The sequence below is a fragment of the Armigeres subalbatus genome, chromosome 3, assembly GCF_024139115.2.
Source record: "Armigeres subalbatus isolate Guangzhou_Male chromosome 3, GZ_Asu_2, whole genome shotgun sequence".
Taxonomy (NCBI): domain Eukaryota; kingdom Metazoa; phylum Arthropoda; class Insecta; order Diptera; family Culicidae; genus Armigeres; species Armigeres subalbatus.
The window spans coordinates 411,135,257-411,156,899 of NC_085141.1; the positions used below are offsets into that span (position 1 = coordinate 411,135,257).

The 21,643-nt window shown below is 41.9% G+C and overlaps 2 protein-coding genes across 4 annotated transcripts; both read left to right on the forward strand.

Annotated features, from left to right (window-relative positions):
* Window positions 1-400: 400 nt before the first annotated feature.
* LOC134227182 (uncharacterized) lies at window positions 401-14,541 on the forward strand. Of its 3 annotated transcripts, none has more exons than XM_062708498.1 (2): window positions 401-563; window positions 14,382-14,541. In XM_062708498.1, the coding sequence occupies exons 1-2, from the start codon at window positions 409-411 to the stop codon at window positions 14,539-14,541; spliced, it is 315 nt and encodes a 104-aa protein (XP_062564482.1). In that variant the 5' UTR covers window positions 401-408. The 3 variants fall into 3 exon arrangements, with proteins under 3 accessions (XP_062564482.1, XP_062564483.1, XP_062564481.1); XM_062708499.1 differs by having other exon boundaries at window positions 14,378-14,490; XM_062708497.1 differs by having other exon boundaries at window positions 14,282-14,474.
* Window positions 14,542-14,607: 66 nt separating this feature from the next.
* Window positions 14,608-16,889, forward strand: LOC134227181 (heme transporter FLVCR2-like). Its single transcript, XM_062708496.1, has 3 exons — window positions 14,608-16,074; window positions 16,138-16,315; window positions 16,375-16,889. Exons 1-3 carry the CDS (start codon window positions 14,759-14,761, stop codon window positions 16,582-16,584), a joined length of 1,704 nt encoding a protein of 567 aa, XP_062564480.1. The 5' UTR covers window positions 14,608-14,758; the 3' UTR covers window positions 16,585-16,889.
* The last annotated feature ends 4,754 nt before the right edge of the window (window positions 16,890-21,643 follow it).

Here is a 21,643-nt window from a genome sequence, read left to right on the forward strand (position 1 = left end):
AACATTTTTCAGTGATTGACGCGAGGGAGAGTGGGGGAGATAAGGATTGTAGGGATCATAGCAGAGAGGACAAATAAAATTGAAAATGCTCAAATTATTATATTAATTATTTAAGTTAAAGAACCCTATTCGAAATCATGTTCCACCCCTGTAGAATTCGAAAGAAAACCACGCAGCATATTTATGGCGGGAAACAGGCTACTGGTGAAACGGTTTAACCGATAGTATCGTTCGTCATTACACAGATACTAATTTCAACGAAAGCGAAAGAGATATGTAGAAGGCGATGAGTCCAGTTATGATGTGTGGATGTGTGAGTGTGTTTTAAAGGGAAACCGAGAGAACTGTGGATAGTCGTTCAAACTTGTCTTGTCAGTTTGGTCAGAGAAGTAGACGAAGATGGACGTCATGGGAAGCTTCGTCCGAGTGGCTTCAGCCGGTGTATCCGGCCAGTTGGAATCGGCTGGTGGAAATGGCGTGCCAACGCGTCATGCAACGACGGTTGACGACAATCGGGCCACCGTGAAACGTCTCATAAAATACCTTATGGTAACCAGATGCAAGTAGGTACATACAAAAGAAAAATATAATCTGAGAAGCAGCTCCACCAACAAGCTATGTTTAAACGCTACGAAATTGCTCATTTGCCGTTAAGAATTTTTTTTTTCGCATAGCTGTAAAAGCAACATCAGTACCGGTACCCACAGTAATTGTAGCTTTTTCAAAAAATATCAACAAGGCACTTATTTTGGTCCTATTTTACTTCTGTTGAAAATTGTTCTGCAAATAGTTTGCTATCTAATATAGATCAGCGAAGGATATACGTATCTATTGAGACGAAAAATATAGATGAATTGAAAGGAAGAAAAAACAGTTTTTTTAAACTTATGTATTTTCTGCTAGAACTCATGCTAGAACCATGCATCGTTCTTGCAATTAAGACGTCATCACGGAGGAACTGGTGGGAATATATTTTGGTGGAACAATATTTTTGAACGGGAGTTTAAGACGGCGCTAAGTTTACAATACCTCCGCCGGAATATTATAGAAATGACATGACTAGTTGACCAGTTCACGTTATTTTTTGAGATTGAGAGATTGTGAAGGATTTATTTGTTGACAGATAAAAAACCATAAAAATACTAAGCTTGGAAGAATTTCGAAGCAAAAATCACTAGATTAGTTGCCAGTTGAGTCGGAATAATCAAATCTAAGAAGTGTGGTTACGATTATCTTGTTTCGTAACATTATTTATATTTGGAGATCTATTTTACCCTTCTCTCCCCATCCCGATATTTTGTCAAATAGTTTCATCTACATATAGAAATAAACCTTGTAAGTTTCAGCCAGATGCTGAAACATCGATAAAATGGAGTTGCGATTCTCACAAACTGGCTTGCAAACAAACAGTGCAATGTGCAGAAACTCATAATTTGATTGATTGTTCTTAAGTCGGCGCACTGAAATAAATTCCAATAAGTTTTATCTGTATTCTGCTTGAGCTCACATATACAAATTTATGAATTTTTGACATTTTATTTTTACAAGGCTATTTTACCCAATTTACTGAAATTGCTCATTTGTCGTTAAGAATAATTGTGTTTTTCGCATAGATGTAAAAGCAACATCACTACCGGTACCCATATTAATTGTAGCTTATTCAAAAAAATATCAACAAGCACGTTCGCCGAATTCGTTCATTTTTGTTTCAGTTTGCGAAAGACGTGCTAATGTTTAAGGCACTTACTTTGGTTCTATTTTACTTCTGTTGAACATTGTTCTGCAAATAGTTTACTATTTAATATAGATCAGCGAAGGGTATACGTATCTATTGAGACGAAAAATATAGATGAATTGAAAGGAAGAAGAAACAGTTTTTTTAAACTTATGTATTTTCTGCTAGAACTCACATAAAAAATTGATGTATTTTTTGACATTTATTTTTAAAGGACTATTTTACCCTACACTCCCCTAATAGAAAATTCTGATCTTTAATTTCAACTTAGACAAAAAAAGTTTGGACAGTTTTCACCAGATCGGAAAACATAAACATAAGTAGGGTCGAAATTTGTGCGAACTTCCTAAAGAATAAACAGTGTTGCAGAAAATTACGATTTTCTTAAAAATTCTTGAGTAAGCGCTTCTACATTATATATGAGATGAAAGCTCTTTAGTTCCTTAATTGCCTTACGGGTTTAGTTTTTTATCCTAGATCTGTTGGTGAAAAATATTCCCTTTGGAAAAACGACATTTTTTTATCGAAAAAGTCAATTTTCTCCTAAAGTAAACAATTTTATAACCCTATTAACCACTTGGTATAAAGTACTAATTGAGTAGAAAAAGCGTGTAAAATTTAAACAAAATCGGTCACCCATTGCCAAAGTTATTGCATTTTTTTGGTTTTGGCGATTTTTGAACAATAGTTTTTGAAGGGCCGATTTCCCCCACTTCCCTTCAATGAAAAAATCTGAAAATTTGCAAAATGCCTTCTCTTACATATATGAACAAACCCTGAAAATTTCATCCAAATCGGGGAACATCGTTGTAACCTCCCTTAGAAAGGGGGTCGCGCTTCTCGCGAACTGGCTCTTAACGTACTCGCTCATTCTCGCTCACACATGCACCCGTTCCATGCGAGTCTTACTTGGGTGCTCGCTCTATCGCACCCTCTAGCACACCCTACATGCTCTGTCACACCCTGTGAGTCCCCGTCTCGTACATGCATAGGATCGGAAGTGAACACCACCTTTGCAGGGTTGCTGTCCGGCATTCTTGCAACATGCCCTGCCCATCGTACCCTTCCGGCTTTAGCTACCTTCGGGATACTGGGTTCGCTGTAGAACTGGGCGAGCTCGTGGTTCATTCTTTGCCGCCACATACCGTCTTCTTGCACACCGCCAAAGATGGTCCTAAGCACCCGTCTCTCAAATACTCCGAGTCCCACTCGAGCATTGTCCATGTTTCATGTCCGTAGAGGACAACCGGTCTTATTACTGGACGACTTTTTCACTGCCATAAGCGCGTCATCCTACGACATAGTTGTTCTAACTGAAACGTGGCTGGACAGTATTACACCCAATATTTTTTTACACGGTTGGTATTCTTCAATTTCCTGGTTAACCTGATTTTTCACAGCTTTTTAAATACCACCTGAATTTTCTTTGATTTTTGTGAATTTTTTTATGGGGTTAACTCATTGTTTCATCAACACTAAAGGTCGTAATCAACTAAAACCCACCCGTGTAGAAAAAGAACCGGGTGTATTGAATCCAGGATGCTGTTTGACGAGAGGTATACTGTCTATCGATGTGACCGAAACGCGCTCACCAGTAGGAAAAAACGGGCTGGGGGAGTGCTTATTGCCGTTCATAATCGATTGCCATCGTCGATGTTGGCAGTTACAGATCACTCTATAGAACACATTTGGACCTCTGTTAAACTTAGTTGCCACTCACTGATTATCGGAGGGATCTATATCCCCCCTGACAAGTCCGGGGATTATTTAGTTATGCAGCGTCATATCAACTGTGTAGAAGAGATAGCTATGGGGATTAACGAAGGCGATAAAATAGCCATATTTGGAGACTACAATCTACCTGGCATACGGTGGATAGCGACAAACCCTCCGTATTGTCACATTGACAGCTCTGGTTCCTCTTTATCCCGATCATGTACAATCTTCTTAGATGGCATGTATTCATCTGGTTTTGAACAAATCAATAATGGTAGAAACTACGCTGGCAATACGCTCGATCTTATCCTTGTCAACCAAGCATTAGATGGTCTTTTCATTTTGGAAGACATCGTTGATCCATTGGTACCAGCCGATCCGGCTCATCCGCCTTTTTGTCTGCTTATCAAAGACTGCTTTAATTCTACTGAGATTATGAACCCTGACGACGAATTAGACTTCGCTTCTTTCGATTATAAAAGGGCAAATTACGATGCGTGTTCGGCGATTATATACCTTTGCAACGTCCATCTGTGAAACCACCGTGGTCTAACAGTGAACTCAGAAACCTCAAGAGAAAGCGAAATGCGGCTCATCGTACATATCGGACCCTCCGATCAGCGTCAAACAAAAAGACCTATAAAATCTGCAGTTATCGTTACAAATCGTTGAATAACAAGCTCTATCGTCGATACGCAAGAAAAATTGAACGCAATCTGAAGCGCAACCCTAAGCAGTTCTGGAATTTTGTTAATTCCAAGCGAAAGGATACAGGACTACCTTCTGCTATGCATCTGGATCATCGTGCTGCAAGGACATGTGCTGAAAAATGCTCGCTGTTTGCTGAATTCTTCGCTTCGGTTTTCGACAGTCCACTAGCTACCAGTGAATCAATGGCTGCACTGAGTTCCGTCCCGAGTGAGATTATAGACGCAGATACATTCACTACCACTGCTGAAGACCTGTTGCTTGGACTGTCTAAATTAAAAATGCCATTCCGACCAGGTCCGGATGGAGTGCCTGCCAGTATTCTTAAGAAATGCTCGGTCAATTTGATAGCGCCTCTTCAACACATTCTCAATTTATCGTTGCGACAATCTTGTTTTCCAACTCTATGGAAAAAATCATTCATGTTTCCGGTGCACAAAAAAGATGCTAAAGATGACATAAAACATTATCGAGGAATTACATCCTTATGCGCGTGCTCGAAGCTAATGGAAATCATCGTCTCGAGCTACACATTCTCCCGCGTGAGGCACTACATCAGCACAAAACAACATGTTTTTTTTCCCGGGGCGAAGTTACCACCAATCTAGTTGAATTCTCTTCGCTTTGCTTGCGGAATATTGGTCGAGGAAAGCAGATTGATTCCGTGTACACCGATCTGAAAGCTGCTTTTAGCAAAACTCGAAAAAATGGGCTTTTCTTCTCGGCTTGTTTGTTGGTTCTGATCCTAACTGTGTGATAGAAAACTGGCTGTAAAAATAGGCTCATCTGTTTCGGATTGGTTCACAAACGGGTCTGGCGTACCACATTGAAGCAATCTTGGGCCGTTGCTTTTCTCCCTCTTTTTCAACGATGTAGTCATGTACATTGGTGAAGGCTACTGCATTTTATATGCTGACGACATGAAAATATATGTTGTAATCGATCAACCGTCGGAAAGCATCAAGCTGCAGGAGCTCTTAGATCGGCTTCTCGTCTGGTGTCGAGCCAATCACATGACTTTGAGCGTGCCAAAATGTTCCATCATAAGTTTCCATCGCAAGAAGTGCCCGATCATATACAACTACGTAATCGGTGATGAACCGCTAAACCGTGCTTTTGCTGTTCGAGATCTTGGAGTTGTTCTGGATGCCGAGTTGACGTTCAAAGAACACCAAGAAGAAGTAATCAAGCGAGCTCGTCGTCAACTTGGGTTTGTGTCTAAAATCACTAAAGAATTTCGTGACCCATATACGTTGAAGTCATTATACGTTGCGTTGGTCCGTCCTATCCTGGAAACAGCTTCGTTGGTATGGGATCCGTATCAAGCAACAATGATCGAAAGATTTGAATCGGTGCAACGAAAATTCATAAGATCCGCCCTACGTTTTCTGCCCTGGAATAACCCATCGCACCTTCCACCGTATGCAGCCAGATGTCAATTGATTGGCATCGAAACTCTAAGACAGCGTAGGAGAAACGCGAAAGCGATTTTTGTTGTCAAAGTTCTGGTTGGAGAAGCGGATGCCCCCAATATTTTGGCGCTAATGGACATCAATGTAGTGCTTTACGTTCGTATACGTTCCGTTCTAGTGCTTTCTTCCGTTTGCCTCGACGACACCATGACTACGACCTGAATGAACCAATTCGATCAATGATGATCGTATTCAACGAGACGTATTCCAATTTTGACTTCGATTGACAAAGTGATCGTAGAATTTAGGTTTTTAGAGTTAAGATTCATTAAGACAAACATACAATGTCTGATGATCATTATAACAACAATAAACAATAAACAATTCGCGTCTTGTACATGAAACATTTGGTGCGGTGGCGAATCTTTTTTGACCGCAGTTTCTTCTGGAGCCCGTAGTAGGCCCGACTTCCACAGATGATGCGCCTTCGTATTTCACGACTAACATTGTTATCAGCCGTTAGCAAGGATCCAAGGTAGACAAATTCCTCGACCACCTCGAAGGTATCCCTGTCTATCGCAACACTGCTTCCCAGGTGGGCCCTGTCACGCTCGGCTCCGCCCACAAGCACAAGCATGTACTTTGTCTTTGACGCATTCACCACCAGTCCAACTTTTGTTGTTTCACGTTTCATGCGGGAATACCTTTGCAAATGTTCAGCCGACAATGTCCATATCATCCGCGAAACAAATAAATTGACTGGATCTGTTAAAATTCGTACCCCGGCTGTTACACCCAGCTCTCCGTATGACACCTTTTAGCGCAATGTCTTAGTCCCTGGCGCGATTCGAACGAACTGGAGGGTTCGCCCGAAATCATCACACAGTTTTGCACACCATCCACCGTTGCGTTGATCAGTCTGGTAAGCTTCCCAGGGAAGCTGTTCTCGTCCATAATTTCCCATAGCTCTACGCGGTCTATATTGTCGTATGCCGCCTTGAAATCAATGAACACATGGTGTGCGTTGGGACTTGGCATTCAGGGCATTTTTGAAGGATTTGCCGTACAGTAAAGATCTGGTCCGTTGTCGAGCGGCCGTCAACGAATCCGGCTTGACAATTTCCCACGAACTCATTCACTAATGGTGACAGACGTCGGAAGATGATCTGGGATATCACTTTGTAGGCGGCATTAAGGATGGTGATCGCTCCAAAGTTCTCACACTCCAGCTTGTCGCCTTTCTTGTAGATGGGGCATATAACCCCTTCCTTCCACTCCTCCAGTAGCTGTTCAGTTTCCCAGATTCTGACTATCAGTTTGTGCAGGCAAGTGGCTAGCTTTTCCGGGCCCATCTTGATGAGCTCAGCTCCGATACCATCCTTACCAGCTGCTTTATTGGTCTTGCTGTTCCATCTCCTCGCACTCCGCTTCTTCCAGGCGGCGTTTCTTCTCCTGAAAAAGGCGGGTCTGCTGTCTCCGCTTCCGTCTATAACGTTTCACGCTGCGTCCTGCTCCTCCAGAATCTGTCTGCACTCTTCGTCGAACCAATCGTTACGTCGACTTCGTCCCACATACCCGACGCTATTCTCCGCTGCGTCGTTAATGGCTGATTTGACTGTATTCCAGCAGTCTTCAAGAGGGGCCCTATCGAGCTCACCCTCTTCCGGCAACGCTGCCTCGAGATACTGCGCATATGCAGTGGCGACATCCGGTTGCTTCAGTCGCTCTAGGTCATACCGCGGCGGTCGTCGGTACCGAACATTGTTGATGACGGATAGTTTTGAGCGCAGTTTAACCATCACCAGATAGTGGTCAGAGTTGATGTTAGCGCCACGATATGTCCTGGCGTCGATAATGTCGGAGAAGCGCCGTCCATCAATCAGAACGTGGTCGATTTGTGATTCTGTCTGCAGTGATGATCTCCAGGTGTACCGATACGGGAGGCTGGGTTGGAAGTAGGTGCTGCGAATGACCATATTCTTGAAGGCGGCGAAATCAATTAGTCGTAGGCCGTTTTCGTTCGTCAGCCGGTGAGCGCTTAACTTCCCAATAGTCGGTATAAACTCCTCCTCTTGGCCAACCTGAGCGTTCAAATCTCCTATGATGATTTCGACTTCGTGGCTTGGGAAGCTGTCGTACTCACGTTCCAGCTGCGCGTAGAATACGTCCTTATTCTGATGTTGAAGAACCGGTTTTTGATCCAGCACATTCTCTCATTGATCGGCCACCACCCGATCACGCGTCTTTGCATATCGCCCATCACTATGAAAGCTGTTCCCAACTCGTGTGCGTTGCCGCAGCTCTGGTAGATGGTATGATTACCTCTAAACGTTCGCACCATTGATCCCTTCCAACAAACCTCCTGCAGCGCTACGATGTCGAATTCACGATCCTTGAGCACATTGGCGAGTATGCGTGTGCTCCCGATGAAGTTGAGAGATTTGCAGTTCCACGAACCGAGTTTCCAATCGCTAGTCCCTTTTCGTCGCGGTGGTCTTCGTCGATGGTTCCGGTCCGTACTCTCTTGTTGATTGTTGGTTGCGTATGTTTTTTTAAGGCTGGCTTGCAGGGTCTGACACCAAACCCCCTAAATTCCCGGAGCACCATTCCTCCTTATTTTCGGTGGACCATGGTGTACAGTTTTACTTAGAGTCCCTCGCTGGCACTCGGACGATGATCAGCCGCCCCTAACATGGAGCACAGATGCTGTTGTGAGCCGATCTTGACATGGAGAACAGACGCCCAGTAAGATTTGCAGGACCGCGAGATGGGGTCTATTTTATTTCTTCAGGTACGCGAAGTACCAATGGTACGCTTTACCCAGCATTTGCCGTGCCTAGAGCTGCTCAGCTACTTCCCATAGTTCTGGAAATCTTCGAAAGTCATTCCCGCTATTGTTCCATCAGCATTCTCTCAGGGTTATCCAAGCTATTCGAAAAAGTGATTCAGTACTTAAGTCTGCCGATACTGCCGCCTGGGGACTGTAAAATCATCCTCAATGGCACGACTGTGGAATGGTCCAATGAGGTCGACTACCTTGGCTTGACCCTCAACATCAAGCTTATTTTCAGGCAACAGGTTGATAAGACGGTGACGAAGTGTAACGTTTTATTGGAACTACTGTACCCGTTGATCATCCTCCCTGTGATCGAATGCGGCATCCCGGACTTGGAGAGCTGCACTAAAACTCATCATCTGAAACTCCAACGAGTGCAAAACAAGTTCCTGAGGATGATCCATCCTTCTCCCATTGCTTACATTCGGACCAGGCGACCATTAGGATGCTGATAGCAAATTAAGCTATCAAATTTTTGTATTGCAAATATTAATGTACCTACATAATAGTTAGGTTACCAAATTTAAATTTACAAATTATTCAATGCCTTCAAAAGCAAATATATCAAATTAGATTCACATTTTAAAATTCTCCTTCTAAATAAGTAAAACAAACAATCAAAGCTGAATAGCCATGTGGCCAAACACTTGCTATGTAGATAAAAGTATTGCAAATCAAATTAGAAAAAAAAACACAAATTTTTTGAAAAAAAAATGTTTTTTTAGCTCATCGCTTCATTTTCTCTATGCATAAAAAGACCCGTGTTCCATGCACGCGCTTCGCTTTTGATCGGAAATTACGGAGAGCGGACGATGGGTTCAGTTCAGTGTTAACCCAATTTACAGATTTATCTTAATTTCAAAGCTATTTTACCAAAGATGTCTTTGATCAAAGATCAAAGATTTTCTGGTCTAATTTCGCTCTTCTCATTTAACTTCAGCGAAAGATTATTTTGTAGGGGAAATTACGGCTTTGGCAGGTTTTGTTTTCTTCTATTATTGTCAGGGGGTTTTTTGATGATCAAATTTAATGAAAATTGGCCACAATATTCTTTGATATGCAAAGAATTTTTAGGTCAAATTTAAGTACAGTAGCCGTTCGATAACTGCAAAATTTTTACTTTTCAGTTATCGAATTCCGTTCGATAACTGCAACGCATTTTAGACGTCAAACGGTTGTCAATCGACATCAGATGCAATAAAAGTGCATCTAAATGTGCAGCGCAATGCAGCTGTCATTGAGTCTGACATCAGTTTGAAGTTTAACTGTCCGATAACTGCAAAACTGTTGCAACCATCGAATTGCAGTTGAAACACATGGCAGTTATCGAACGTCTACTGTATAACTAGTTATAGAAAATCCCCTGACAACTGAACAACCTGCCGAAGCCGTCATTTCCCCTATAACTTTTTATCTCTATTGTTCTAAATTTATAAAGAGGTGTTATAGGAGAACCGGCTCGATCTCGCTCGTGCTTTTGTATTTAACTGTCAATCGTTTGTTAGATTGCAGCGTGGCACTCTAGATCGATTTCAATTCGAGCAGATGGATTTCTTTAAAACATTGTAGGCATTTTGAAAAAAAAAACGTTGCTTTTTTCTTAATTTCCCCGTCAAATACATTAACTTTCTGTATATGTAAAAACAACTGATCCCGAGACGAATCGATTAGTGAGGAAATCTCGCAAATCGGTCCATTCGTTCGCGAGTTAGGGAAGATCCATTAATTACGTAACGCAAAAATTGGCCATTTTCAACCCCCTCCCCCCTATGTCACACTTTTTGGATGAACATTGAACATTTTTGTAAGGATTGTCACACTTCGGGCAACCACCCTCCCCCCTCTTAGCGTTATATAATTTGTGGATGCTCCCTATGGCATTTGGGTAACAATTATGTAGAATGAAACCAGTAGTGATTCAGTTTCATTCTAAATTTTCGACTACTATTCTAGTTTGAATCTGGAGCAAAATTAGGCTGACCAGATTATTTCGAGGAAAAACGGGACATGTGAAACAACCTTGTGACAATATGTGGTTTAAATTCCAAAGTAGTTTTACGAAAACCAACGTAAAAAGACAAATGCAAAGTACGCAATGGTTTATTGGGGTAGTAGGATTATTGATTTCTCGTGCCAAATCCCTTTCCATGCGATATTTTATGTAATTCCATGCAAACGGGTGGCACATGAGTATAAGTACCAAATTTAATCACTTTACAGTATCTCTCAATCGACATTGATTCAAATGATTGAAATAAGGGTCACTTCTCAGAAATATCTTCAACTGATTTTGTTCCCATGTATTTCCAAAAAGGCGGAATTCGTGGGATTTCAACGCGAAAATTAAAAAAAAAATCCTGCATAGTAAAGGTAGCCTCACACCTCGGGAAAATGTTGGTGTGTTTTAGAAGGGACCGGGATGTGGATTTTCTGTGTCGACATTCCGTCAGTCCCGCCCATTGGCGTAACTAGCTCCGCCTTGCCTCTATTTTTTCTGTTTTGAGCTTTTTTTCAAAAAGTTTCGAACATTTTTACCACCTCATTTAGTTACATATCTTAATGGTAATGTGATAAATCCGGTCCAACCACCTAAAGGCAATTGTTTATCAATCAAACTCATCCATATACTCTCAAGCACGTGTTTCCCACAGTATAGAATCGTGTTTGCTTACCTTCCGATGATTGCTACGACTCAAATTGATAGCGTGTGGTTAATGCAATATTCCTTCAGGGATTTCGACGGAAATCCTCAAAGGATTCCGATGACAATCCTTTAGTGATTCCGACGGGAATCTCCAGAGATTTCGACGAGAATTCTCCAAGCATACCGAAGGGAACCTCCAGGGATTCTGAAGGCAATCTACCAGGGATTCAAACAGGAATGTTCCAAGGAGTCCGAAGGGAATGTTCCAGGGATTCCAAATCCTCCCGGGATGTCGACGGGAATATTCCAGAGATTCCGTCGGAAATCCTCCAGGAATTCCAACGTCCAAGAATTCCGAAGCCATCTGTCGAGTTATCTCGAAGCAAATCGTCGATGGACCCCGGATTAATCCTCCAGAGATTCCGTAAAGAACCCTCCAGTGATTCCGTAGGGAATCCTCCAGGGATGAACAAGCAAATCGTTGAGGGATTTCGAGGCAAAACGTCGAGAGACTCTGATTTAAATATTCAAGGGATTCCGAAGCAAATCGTCTGACTGTCAAAATAAACTGTCAAATAATTCCGAAACAAATCTTCGAACGATTCAGAGCAACGAGAGATTCTCAAGCAAATCCTCCATGGATTATAATCTGTGGGTCCTAAGGGTATCCCTCAACGATACCGAAAAGAATCCAGTGTAAATTCTTCTGGATTCCAGTCGGAGTACTTCGACGATTCTGAAAGGAATTCTTTAGAGATTCCAATGAGAATTCTTCTTGGATTCTGATGGGGATTTTTCTCAGATTTTGATGAAAATGCTTCTCGAATGCGGATGGAAATTGGATGCGTAAGTCTGCTGATAAACTGTCACTCCAGTTCTTGTGGTTGACCACATGTCTTTGACTGCTGGCAAAATACCATGATTGCTTTGATTGATATCTTGGTGGATCTTCGTTGTTGTTCATATCGAGCTTTCAAAATAATTAGATATTGCCTTTCTATTATTATCACCAAGTGCAATTTCACTGCCACACAAGAATCTTTCTCAGAAATGAGAAACAAGCTCATTTGTCTTCCACTCATTTCATTATGATAGGGCGAATATGGGAGATAACTCTTTTGTCTTCAAACTTTTTCAGTAATTCATTATGCTCTATGTTGAAAATTGATATCGCTGCTAACTAACTTTTCAAATGCTAGGGGGGGCTATTTTTTAGGGCTAAGGCTAAGCCAATTGTTCCGCCCCTTTGCAATAACACGGAAACAAAATCTTTGGACAAGTTCCCGAGGTAGTAATATTTTACGGCTGGTTTACAGTTCGGAGAAATTTTCCCCCGAATTTTCCCGCGGGAACTGTTCCGATCTCCATCGCATCTTTTTGTCAACATGTGTGCTCACTGCTGAAAAAATCAAAAAAATAATAAACAAATCAAATACTTTTCCATTACTTTGTTTTTGATAGGATGAACATTGGAGCAATGAGATAAAGTCCAGGAGCAGATCTCCTATATTCAATGAGGCTAAGACTTTCAATTTCCAAGACAAGTTCCCGTAAATCCCGCCGCTTTGATAACATTTGGGACCGAGATCCGCATACAAACTTCGTGATTTGTTAATTTACACTGTTTTCATGATATTTTTAAATCATTAAAGGTTTTAAAAACTCATATTTTTTTGCTAGGTTTCATCCTCTTTCGTTGTGTTTTGTATCGTTTAAATAAAATTTTAGGACTCTATGAAAAACGGGACAAATTGAGGATTTTTCAGATTACGACGGGACAGTACTAAAAGGGCTGAAAAACGGTACTGTCCCGTTAAATACGGTACGTATGGTCAGCCTAAGCAAAATAGGCAAGTTTGTTCTTTCCCCAGCAGCGTTCTATTCACATTTTTCAAATTTTCAATTAATTGAAATCATGTTGCTGCCAAGAAAGGCGCCGTAATTGCAAAGTAGATTGATCCGTAGATGAAATGGCGCATTCTTACACCAAAACAATTGAAAAATATTTAAATCTCGTAATTCAATCGTGGTTCAAATCTGCAGAAAATAGAACTGAGCGTTATACCAGTTTTATTTTTTTGACAGTTGACTGGTACAAAAAATGAATCTATAACAGCTGCTGGAAAAATATATGTTTCAGATTATTCAAACTGACAGCCCTGAACGATTTGAATCACTGCTGATTTTACTCTAATGAAGGTAGGCAATTAGGCCGGGAAACTTAAATGTGGTACTTAGCAAGTACAAGTTGCAATCGATGTGGAATGCGACCTAATTTTTTTATATTTAAAATTGGCCCGATCGCCCATTGCGTTCCAGAGTTATTGAAAAAACAACGATTTTTAGGAACTGCTGCAATGCATTCAAATTACCGCAATGCTTTAGATTTTCTGTGCCTCCGAAATTTTGGCGTGAGCACCATGACTTTTCCAACTTCGGGCTTGTCGAGCACGCTGCTGTGAAGCCGCGTTTCTCGCGACTGCCTACCGTACCGGGCTAGCAACGACGACTAAGCCATCCTCCCGGCTCAATAAGCTTCCCTTAGCCTTTTCGATGAAATGGTTGGTATTGGAATGGTGTGGTTTCCAAAAATATGCCGTTTGTTTTAAAATCAAAAAAGTTTTTTTTCACTTGCGATTATTTTTTTTACTAAAGACTAATTTTTCTAAACCATAATTTATGTACCTAACTATACAAATATCGATAACAATCAAAAACAAAGAATTGGCCTAGAAATTGCTTCGTTTCTTATTTTTGCATTTTTTGCAGATTTTAATAATGAAATTAATATCCTACATGGTACGTTCTCCATGAACACAAAGATGCAAATTTCCACAAAACAAGTTTCTCTGAAATTGTAAAAAAAATAAGTCGTTTTGCTTTTTAACATTTGCCATAATATTTGTTTTGCGTCGAGTACATCTAATCAAGGCAAATAAGAACCATTATTTGACGTGGCTCCAGTATATTTGCTCTGATTTACTATTCGTAGTAAGCACATAAGCTTATTCACATGCTTTGAGCTTCCGCGCTTAAACCAGCCCAATTTGAACGCCAGTATTCGAAGATGACATTGCCTAATTCATCGTAATTATTCATCTCACACACGTTCCTGCACGCTGAACAGTCGATCCCTTCTGCTCCTATCAAGAGTCAACAATGTATGAATATCACCGTTTCTAGTTAATGAGAGAACAGGCAAATTACTCTGCGCTATCTAATCCTTCCAGGTACACGCTCAGCCAACATTCCTTCTTACCCACTTTCTTATCACGAACGAAGGGCTTCTGTCTGTCTGAAAAATCTACCCTTTTGTATCACACCAGGCAGGCTAATTTCTCCTTATCTGATGTTCAGCGAGCAAACATGTCCCCATCGCATCGTCATCACCGTTGCTACCACCACCATCAGTGCCGGAGGTAGCCTGACAGAATCTTGGCTCAGAGAGACGAGCCGCGTTGGGGTAATGCATTCACTGCCAGCCACATAGCAAACCGTACAGTTTTTGCAGATAAGCTACCCAAACAGGCAGGGTTTATCAGATTCCCATCTTGAGCATCGTTCTGCACAACTCAGCCGCACCAGAAGCCAGATGCATTTCAGACAGATCAGTTGCTATTCGGCAACTCGTGTGAGTTAACACGGTCGAAGTGGGGTCGTTGTCGTTCGCGGATCGATCCCGCTGGTTCCGACGGAGTTGCTTCGCGATGAAGAACGAAAAGATGTTTCACGAGAGGAGTCTCTTGGTGCAGTCGCTGAAAATTGCAAGTAATTTGGACCGGAAGAAATCGCTGTCGACGTCGATCATTCCTAGCCAGAATCGGAACTATCTGTGCGTCCCGCTATTGCACAATGGGCTGCATCCGCAAAAAGTGTTGGAGGAACCGAAATCCATCGAATACGAGGCCATTCTCGTCCACTCGCATATTCAGAAAACTTCAACGTATCAAGCGATCTCGCGCAGCCTGTCACAATCTACGATAACAATACCGGAGAACTACAGTTTCACTTCGGTGCAAATTCAGTTGTACAGGCGCAGATGGGTTCTGCTGGCCCTGGGGATGTTGAGCATTGCGATCTCCCAAGTGCAGTGGATACAGTACAGTATTGTGTCGAACGTTATTCAAAAGTACTACGGGGTGCCATCTGCGTGGGTCGATTGGACGTCTATGGTTTTCATGGTGGTGTACATAGTATGTGTGTTTCCTATTACTTACATCATGGATGTACGAAATCTGAGGCAAACTGCCGTCATAGGCTCGGTGGGGACCGCCATTGGAGCGTGGATCAAAGTGTTCTCCGTTGGTCGCAATCAGTTCCAGATGGTAATGCTGGGTCAAACGGTGACAGCATTTTCGCAGGTGTTTCTGATGAGCATACCGTCCAGATTGGCGTCATCGTGGTTCTCGCCCGACGAGGCGTCCTCGGTGTGCGCTTTCGGAGTGTTTGCGGGGCAGCTTGGTATAGCTATAGGATTTTTTTTCGCTCCCATCGTGATTCGATCTAGCGAAGATTTTGCCGAAGTGGGTGTGAATCTAAAAATCTTCCTTATGGCAGTGGCAGGGATATCAACAATGATCGCGTGTATGGTGATTGCGGTGTTCAAGTCGGCTCCTCAGTTCGCGCCTAGTCACGTGCAAGCTCTTCAGCGAACGATGAAACCGAGGATGCGAGACTATTGGCCATCAGTGATTCGATTGATGCAAAATGACAACTACTTAATTTTGGTGGTTGCTTACGGAATCAACTGCGGAATATTCAACGCATTTTCTACGCTGCTGAACCAAATTGTCCTAAATTATTTTCCAAATGGCGAGGCCGATGCCGGCCGAATCGGTTTGGCGCTGATCCTGTTGGGCTTACTGGGATCGATGGTGTTCGGCTATCTCCTGGATAGCATGCACAAATACAAAGCGACTGCTATATGGGCCTGTCGCTTATCGGCGCTGACTTTATTTATCTTTTCACTTGCTCTGGAAACACGATCAAAAAAGCTCGTTTCGGTGGCATCGGTATTTCTTGGGTAAATATTGACTTCATTTTTGTGAAAATAAAAAAAAACTCATTTTTACAATCGTCTGCATAGCTTCTTCATGACAGGATTTCAACCAATCGGGTATGAGTTTGCAGCGGAGCTGACCTTTCCTGAACCGGACGGACCAGTTTCAGGCATCATGAACATCTCGACTCAAGTATTCGGAATCGTCATCACTTTGTTCATATCCGGTATTCAGCAAATGGTTGGCGACTTATTCGGAAACATAGTAAGATTGAATTTTTGCTTTGGTTAAAACAAGATCCAACTAATGACTTTCGCTTGCAGATTTTTGCGGCATTTTTGATAATAGATGCAAATGTCATCACGCTCATTAAGTCCGAGCTGCGGCGGTTAAACACGCATCGACAAATTGAGAACCATGCTGCCCAAGAGCACGCCGATGAAGCAATCACTCACTTTGATGACGACGGAGCCCAGGAGGACGCACCCCTAACGCTAAGGATAGACAGTAGGAATGGTGGCGGTAGTAGGTGATGCGCAATAGAGAAGATCGGATCGTAGTTTATAAGGTGAGACTGGTGCGTATGAAAAAAAGAGTGCAAATGAGATAAGGTTATTTGTTCCTCTGATGGAAGTTAGAATAGAGTATGAATCATATCGGTGCCAACGATATCTCGATCAAGGGAAGGACATTTTGTTACTAAGAATAAAGTATAAATCAAGCGTGTAGAGCCGACTGGAATTAGACACAGTGTAGTGACGTCAAGAAATATAGGTCGTGTGTTTGTGTGTGCTATTTATTGATATTTGAAGATGATAAATAAACGCATCACTTCTCAGTTCAGTTGATTTATTTCTAACCGCTGCAGACAAAAGCGTTGACCGAGTTTTCATATGTATGATGATTTATTTACTTAAAGCATAAATAACCCATGCAAAAGTGTGAAAAAGGAAAGTATGCAAAAGAATGCAAATGCAATATAAAAATTTGTTCGAAAACTCAGCTGGGGCCATTTTGTCAGCAGGTAAATTGATAAGTCAACTTTGTTATGAGCGCATCTATTACTGATATAGTTATCAGTAGGAAAAGTCAGCCTTCTTTTGCCAGGCTCGGTAATAGTGTCGCCCTTTATGCGAACCGTTTTCAATCTAGAAAGTAGAACCATAAGTATTAGATAGCTCATGTAGGTAAATCTTGTGATCAACATGTTTTGCACAAGGCGGTACTTGATGTGTTACTGCCCTTGTTGTTCATCACAGTAGTCCAATTTTAATAGGGTAGTGTACTGGTATTGACCACCTTAGTGCCTAATTTGATCAATACTGAAAAATGCATATTTTCAAAAAAGTGATCGATATTTTCAACAGTGAAGAAGCATGAGAAACCTTCGGAAATTGCTTTATTTTTGGAGTTATGCGAGGAACTGGCCAACAGTGGTACAGTTCCCTTACTTGAGAACAAACAAGACAAAACAATTAATTACCGACAAAGGGGTGACAATGGGCCTGGGAAGTAAGATTGGCATCGCTCTCATAAACAATCTGTAGGTCGGATAACTAAAAGGGCCTCTTATATTTTAGATTTCTTGTCCTTGGACACATTGATTCTATTATAAAGACATTTTAAGTTGTTGAAACAGTTGCCTATTCCTAGCTCCATTTGGCCCAATGTCACCCACGATGACGGTACCGATCAAACTCTTATTCGAAATCAGGGTTACTATGATAGAATCATATTGATCGCAATAGCTATAGGGGATGACAGCGCATCTATAGTGTCCCAATACTTAAGATGCGTTTTAACACGGCAAGTATATTAAACAACTCAGTTGAATTTGATTGACTTGCCAAAACTTGAGCATCTTCAACTTACTTTTCGTTCAAGTGAGTCGAACGAAGGTGTTCAGACGTTCAATTCAAGCGACTTATTCAATTCACTGGACTGGTATTTGTGGACTGTGCATTAAAAAAAATCCACATAAAAACATGTTGAAATTGATGGGCTACAGCTCTTCGATGAACCTACGCCGAATGGAGTATCCTTCTCCACTGGACTCGATACTGGGCCAATCGCTTCCAGTCGCCATGAACATTGAGCACCCTCAGGCCTTTTTCAACTGCGATCTTGTGATAATGGTACCGCTTCTTTGCACACCAGTACTCCTAATCGCTCCCTCGAGCGCTATATTGAACAGTAGATTCGAGAGTGCATCACCCTGCTTTAATCCATCTAAGGTAACAAATGACGATATTTCATCCGCAACCCTTACACTTGATTTCGATCCGTTCAACGTTATACGAATCAGCCGTATCAGTTTCGCCGGAAAACCATGTTCTAGCATATTTTGCCAAAATTCATTCCGTTGCACAGAATCGTACGCCACCTTGAAATCAGTAACCAGATAATGTGTCTGCAAGTTATACTCTCGGAATTTATCAAAAATTTGTCTGAGAGCAAACATTTGATCCATCGTTGATCGGCCCTCACGAAAACCAGCCTGGTATTCGCCGACGAAGGACTCTTCACAAGCGGTCTCAATCTGTTGAACAGAATACGGGACATAATTTTGTACGCCGAATTAAGGAGGATTATTCCTCGATAATTGGCGAACTCCAGTCTGTGTCCTTTCTTAAAGAGAGGGCAAATGAGGCCGGCCAACCAGCTAGCAGGCAATTCCTCGTCTTCCCATATTTTCGACATAATATGGTGCAGAACTTCATAAAGCTGCTCACTGCCATGTATCAGAAGTTCAGCCGGAACCAGCTTCCCCGCAGCCTTATTGTTTTTCAGCTCTTTAATAGCTTGTCTAACCTCATCTAGTGTAGGCGACTCCACAGCTTGTCCATCCTCACTAATATTTATTCTGCTCACCGATGCACCGTCACTTCCACTATTCAACAACGTCTCGAAGTATTTCCACCTGTCAGCCACTTCGGTTTTATCTGTCAGCAAATTCCCTTCTTGGTAGTTGCACTTGACGGGTGATGGCGCTGTCTTTCTCCGCATGCCATTGCCAGTCTCATAAAACCTCCGCATATCAATCTACTCCATTGTTTCCTGCTATTTTTTCTTCCTGCGGTGGGTTCATTTTTTGGCTGCTCTTGCTTCCTTGCACCGATCTCTATTCGATCGGGTACCCGACACCAACATCCGGCTTCTGGCAAAGTTCTTCTCGTCTGTCACTCTCTGACACTCCTCGTCGAACCAACTCGTCCTGGGTTGCCTCTGACAGTGCCTACCACTTCTCGTGCTGTTGTGCTCACCGCTCCATGGATCGTTGATGTTGTCGCATTTATCCATTAATCCGTTTATCAATCGCTGGATATTGTAACGCATTGTTCGCTGTGATCTTTCGATCGATATAGTTGACAACCGAAATCGAATTTTACTGACAACTAGGTAGTGTTTAGAGCCAATGTTCGGAACTCTGAATGTCCGCACATCGATTACATACGAGAAATGGCGCCCATCCACCAGAACATGGTCTATCTGGTTGCAAGTTTCACCATTTGGATGTCTCTAGGTGTGCTTTCGGATGTTTTTTCGACCATCAGAAAAAACAGCAACTTTAAATTTTTTTGTAAATTTGACCACCACGTGATACTTTGATAGCCCGTGCTGTTTGTACTGCATTTAAATACCACACATTTTTCAGCCTTGTAAAATAATTACTAAGGTGCGTAGTGTTGGGAATTTGACCTCAGCAATACCAGCTAAGCTGCGGAGGACGACGGAGGTCGTTGTCTTGCAGCTGGCAGACCATTGCTCATGATAAATTTATTCTAAAAAGCTCCAAACGCGGGAGCACTGGTTCTGATGATGCATTTCAACTTGTTCTACACAGCTGTGCGGTCCCCAACACAAAATGAGCGAGAACAAAGCGAGAATCATTACTTCTCTGTGGGGGCTGCCTATCCGATTCTGGTTTTACTCACTTGTATTCAAGTTTGATAAATTAGTTATCATGGTTTGTTATGATTCGGAACAGTTTTTGCCTTTCTTTTATCGTTGTTCTTTATCCCCCCGTAACGCTGGGTAGACACCTTTGCGTGGTGTGTTACGGTGTAAGATCTACCACGGTCACATTGTCAGCTACAGGCAAATCCTGACCCATCGAATACCTTCCCCAATATCCAACTCCGTGGTACTTATGAGGGTGTCGCTGAGTCGGGGGCCTCTCGTAAAGTAAATACTACATCAACACTTCCTTCCCCTCCTAAGTTACGGTGAAGATGGGCGTGGCCAGGAGTAGTAATCCTCATGCCACACCCGCCTTGATTTCTGATAGCAATCTGAATAAGGATTTCAACTAGTGTCCAATCTACGAAGTACACCGTAGCTATGCTATGCTTCTTTTATCGTTGTTCGTTATATATTGAGTGCGATTTCTGCAAACCCTGCCTATTCAAAATAACAAGGTTCTTGTGACTTTCTAACGCATTTAAAATATATTTAAAAAATCTCAATCACGGAGTAGCAACCAATGATATGTACAGTCAGTCTAAGCTAAGCTAAGTATTTAAAATATATTTAAAAAATGGGCCAGGGAAAAAACGCCCAAAATGGTGGTGTAAAATGACCCAATTGCATGTGAAGTAATGGTGAACGCATCATTGTTTTTTTTTCTTAACGGATTGAACAAAAATCTTACGGATGAAGTTAAAGAATAGCAAATCTTAAAATTTAAGTGAAGATAAAAAGATTTTGCTCAATTTTTTCATTGCAGCTCGATCATAATTAACCAAAATAGAATTATAACGGTAACTTTCGTTCAGAAATGTCCTACAAAAGATTATATGAGTGAATTTATGAGTGAGACTATTTTGCCCCGTGGGTGCGTTTCGCACCGTTATCCTCTACATAGTTAAATAAAATCTACTGTTCAATCAAAGTTAATTGCCTATTTTCCGGGTATTGGACCACCCGACATGGATGTTAATTTACAATGTTCTAAAAATTCAGATGTGAATCGAATTATGGCCGCTATCAAAATTGGATTTTTCTCACAATCCATACGTTAAAACTAATTCCGGAAGTAGTGCGCTGTATAGCACACCACCAAATGAAAACAGCGCACCACTTCCGAAGTTAGGTTTAATGTATGGATTGTGAGAAAAATCCAACTTCGTTAGCGGCTATAATTCGGTTTTGCACTGAATTGATAATACATTGGGGCCGTCCTTAGCCCTGCGGTAAGACGCGCGGCTACAAAGCAAGACCATGCTGAGGGTGGCTGGGTTCGATTCCCGGTGCCGGTCTAGGCAATTTTCGGATTGAAAATTGTCTCGACTTCCCTGGGCATAAAAGTATCATCGTGCTAGCCTCATGATATACGAATGCAAAAATGGTAACCTGGCTTAGAAACCTCGCAGTTAATAACTGGAAGTGCTTAATGAACACTAAGCTGCGAGGCGGCTCTGTCCCAGTGTGGGGATGTAATGCCAAGAAGAAGAAGAAGAAAAGATGATAATTCATTATGTGGAAGATTTTGATTTGAAAAAATGTATTGGGGGTAACCGCTTTCCGTCGATATGATTCGACCCAACGACCGCAAGGTCGCAAATCGAATAAATGACAAGGTCCCCAAATCGA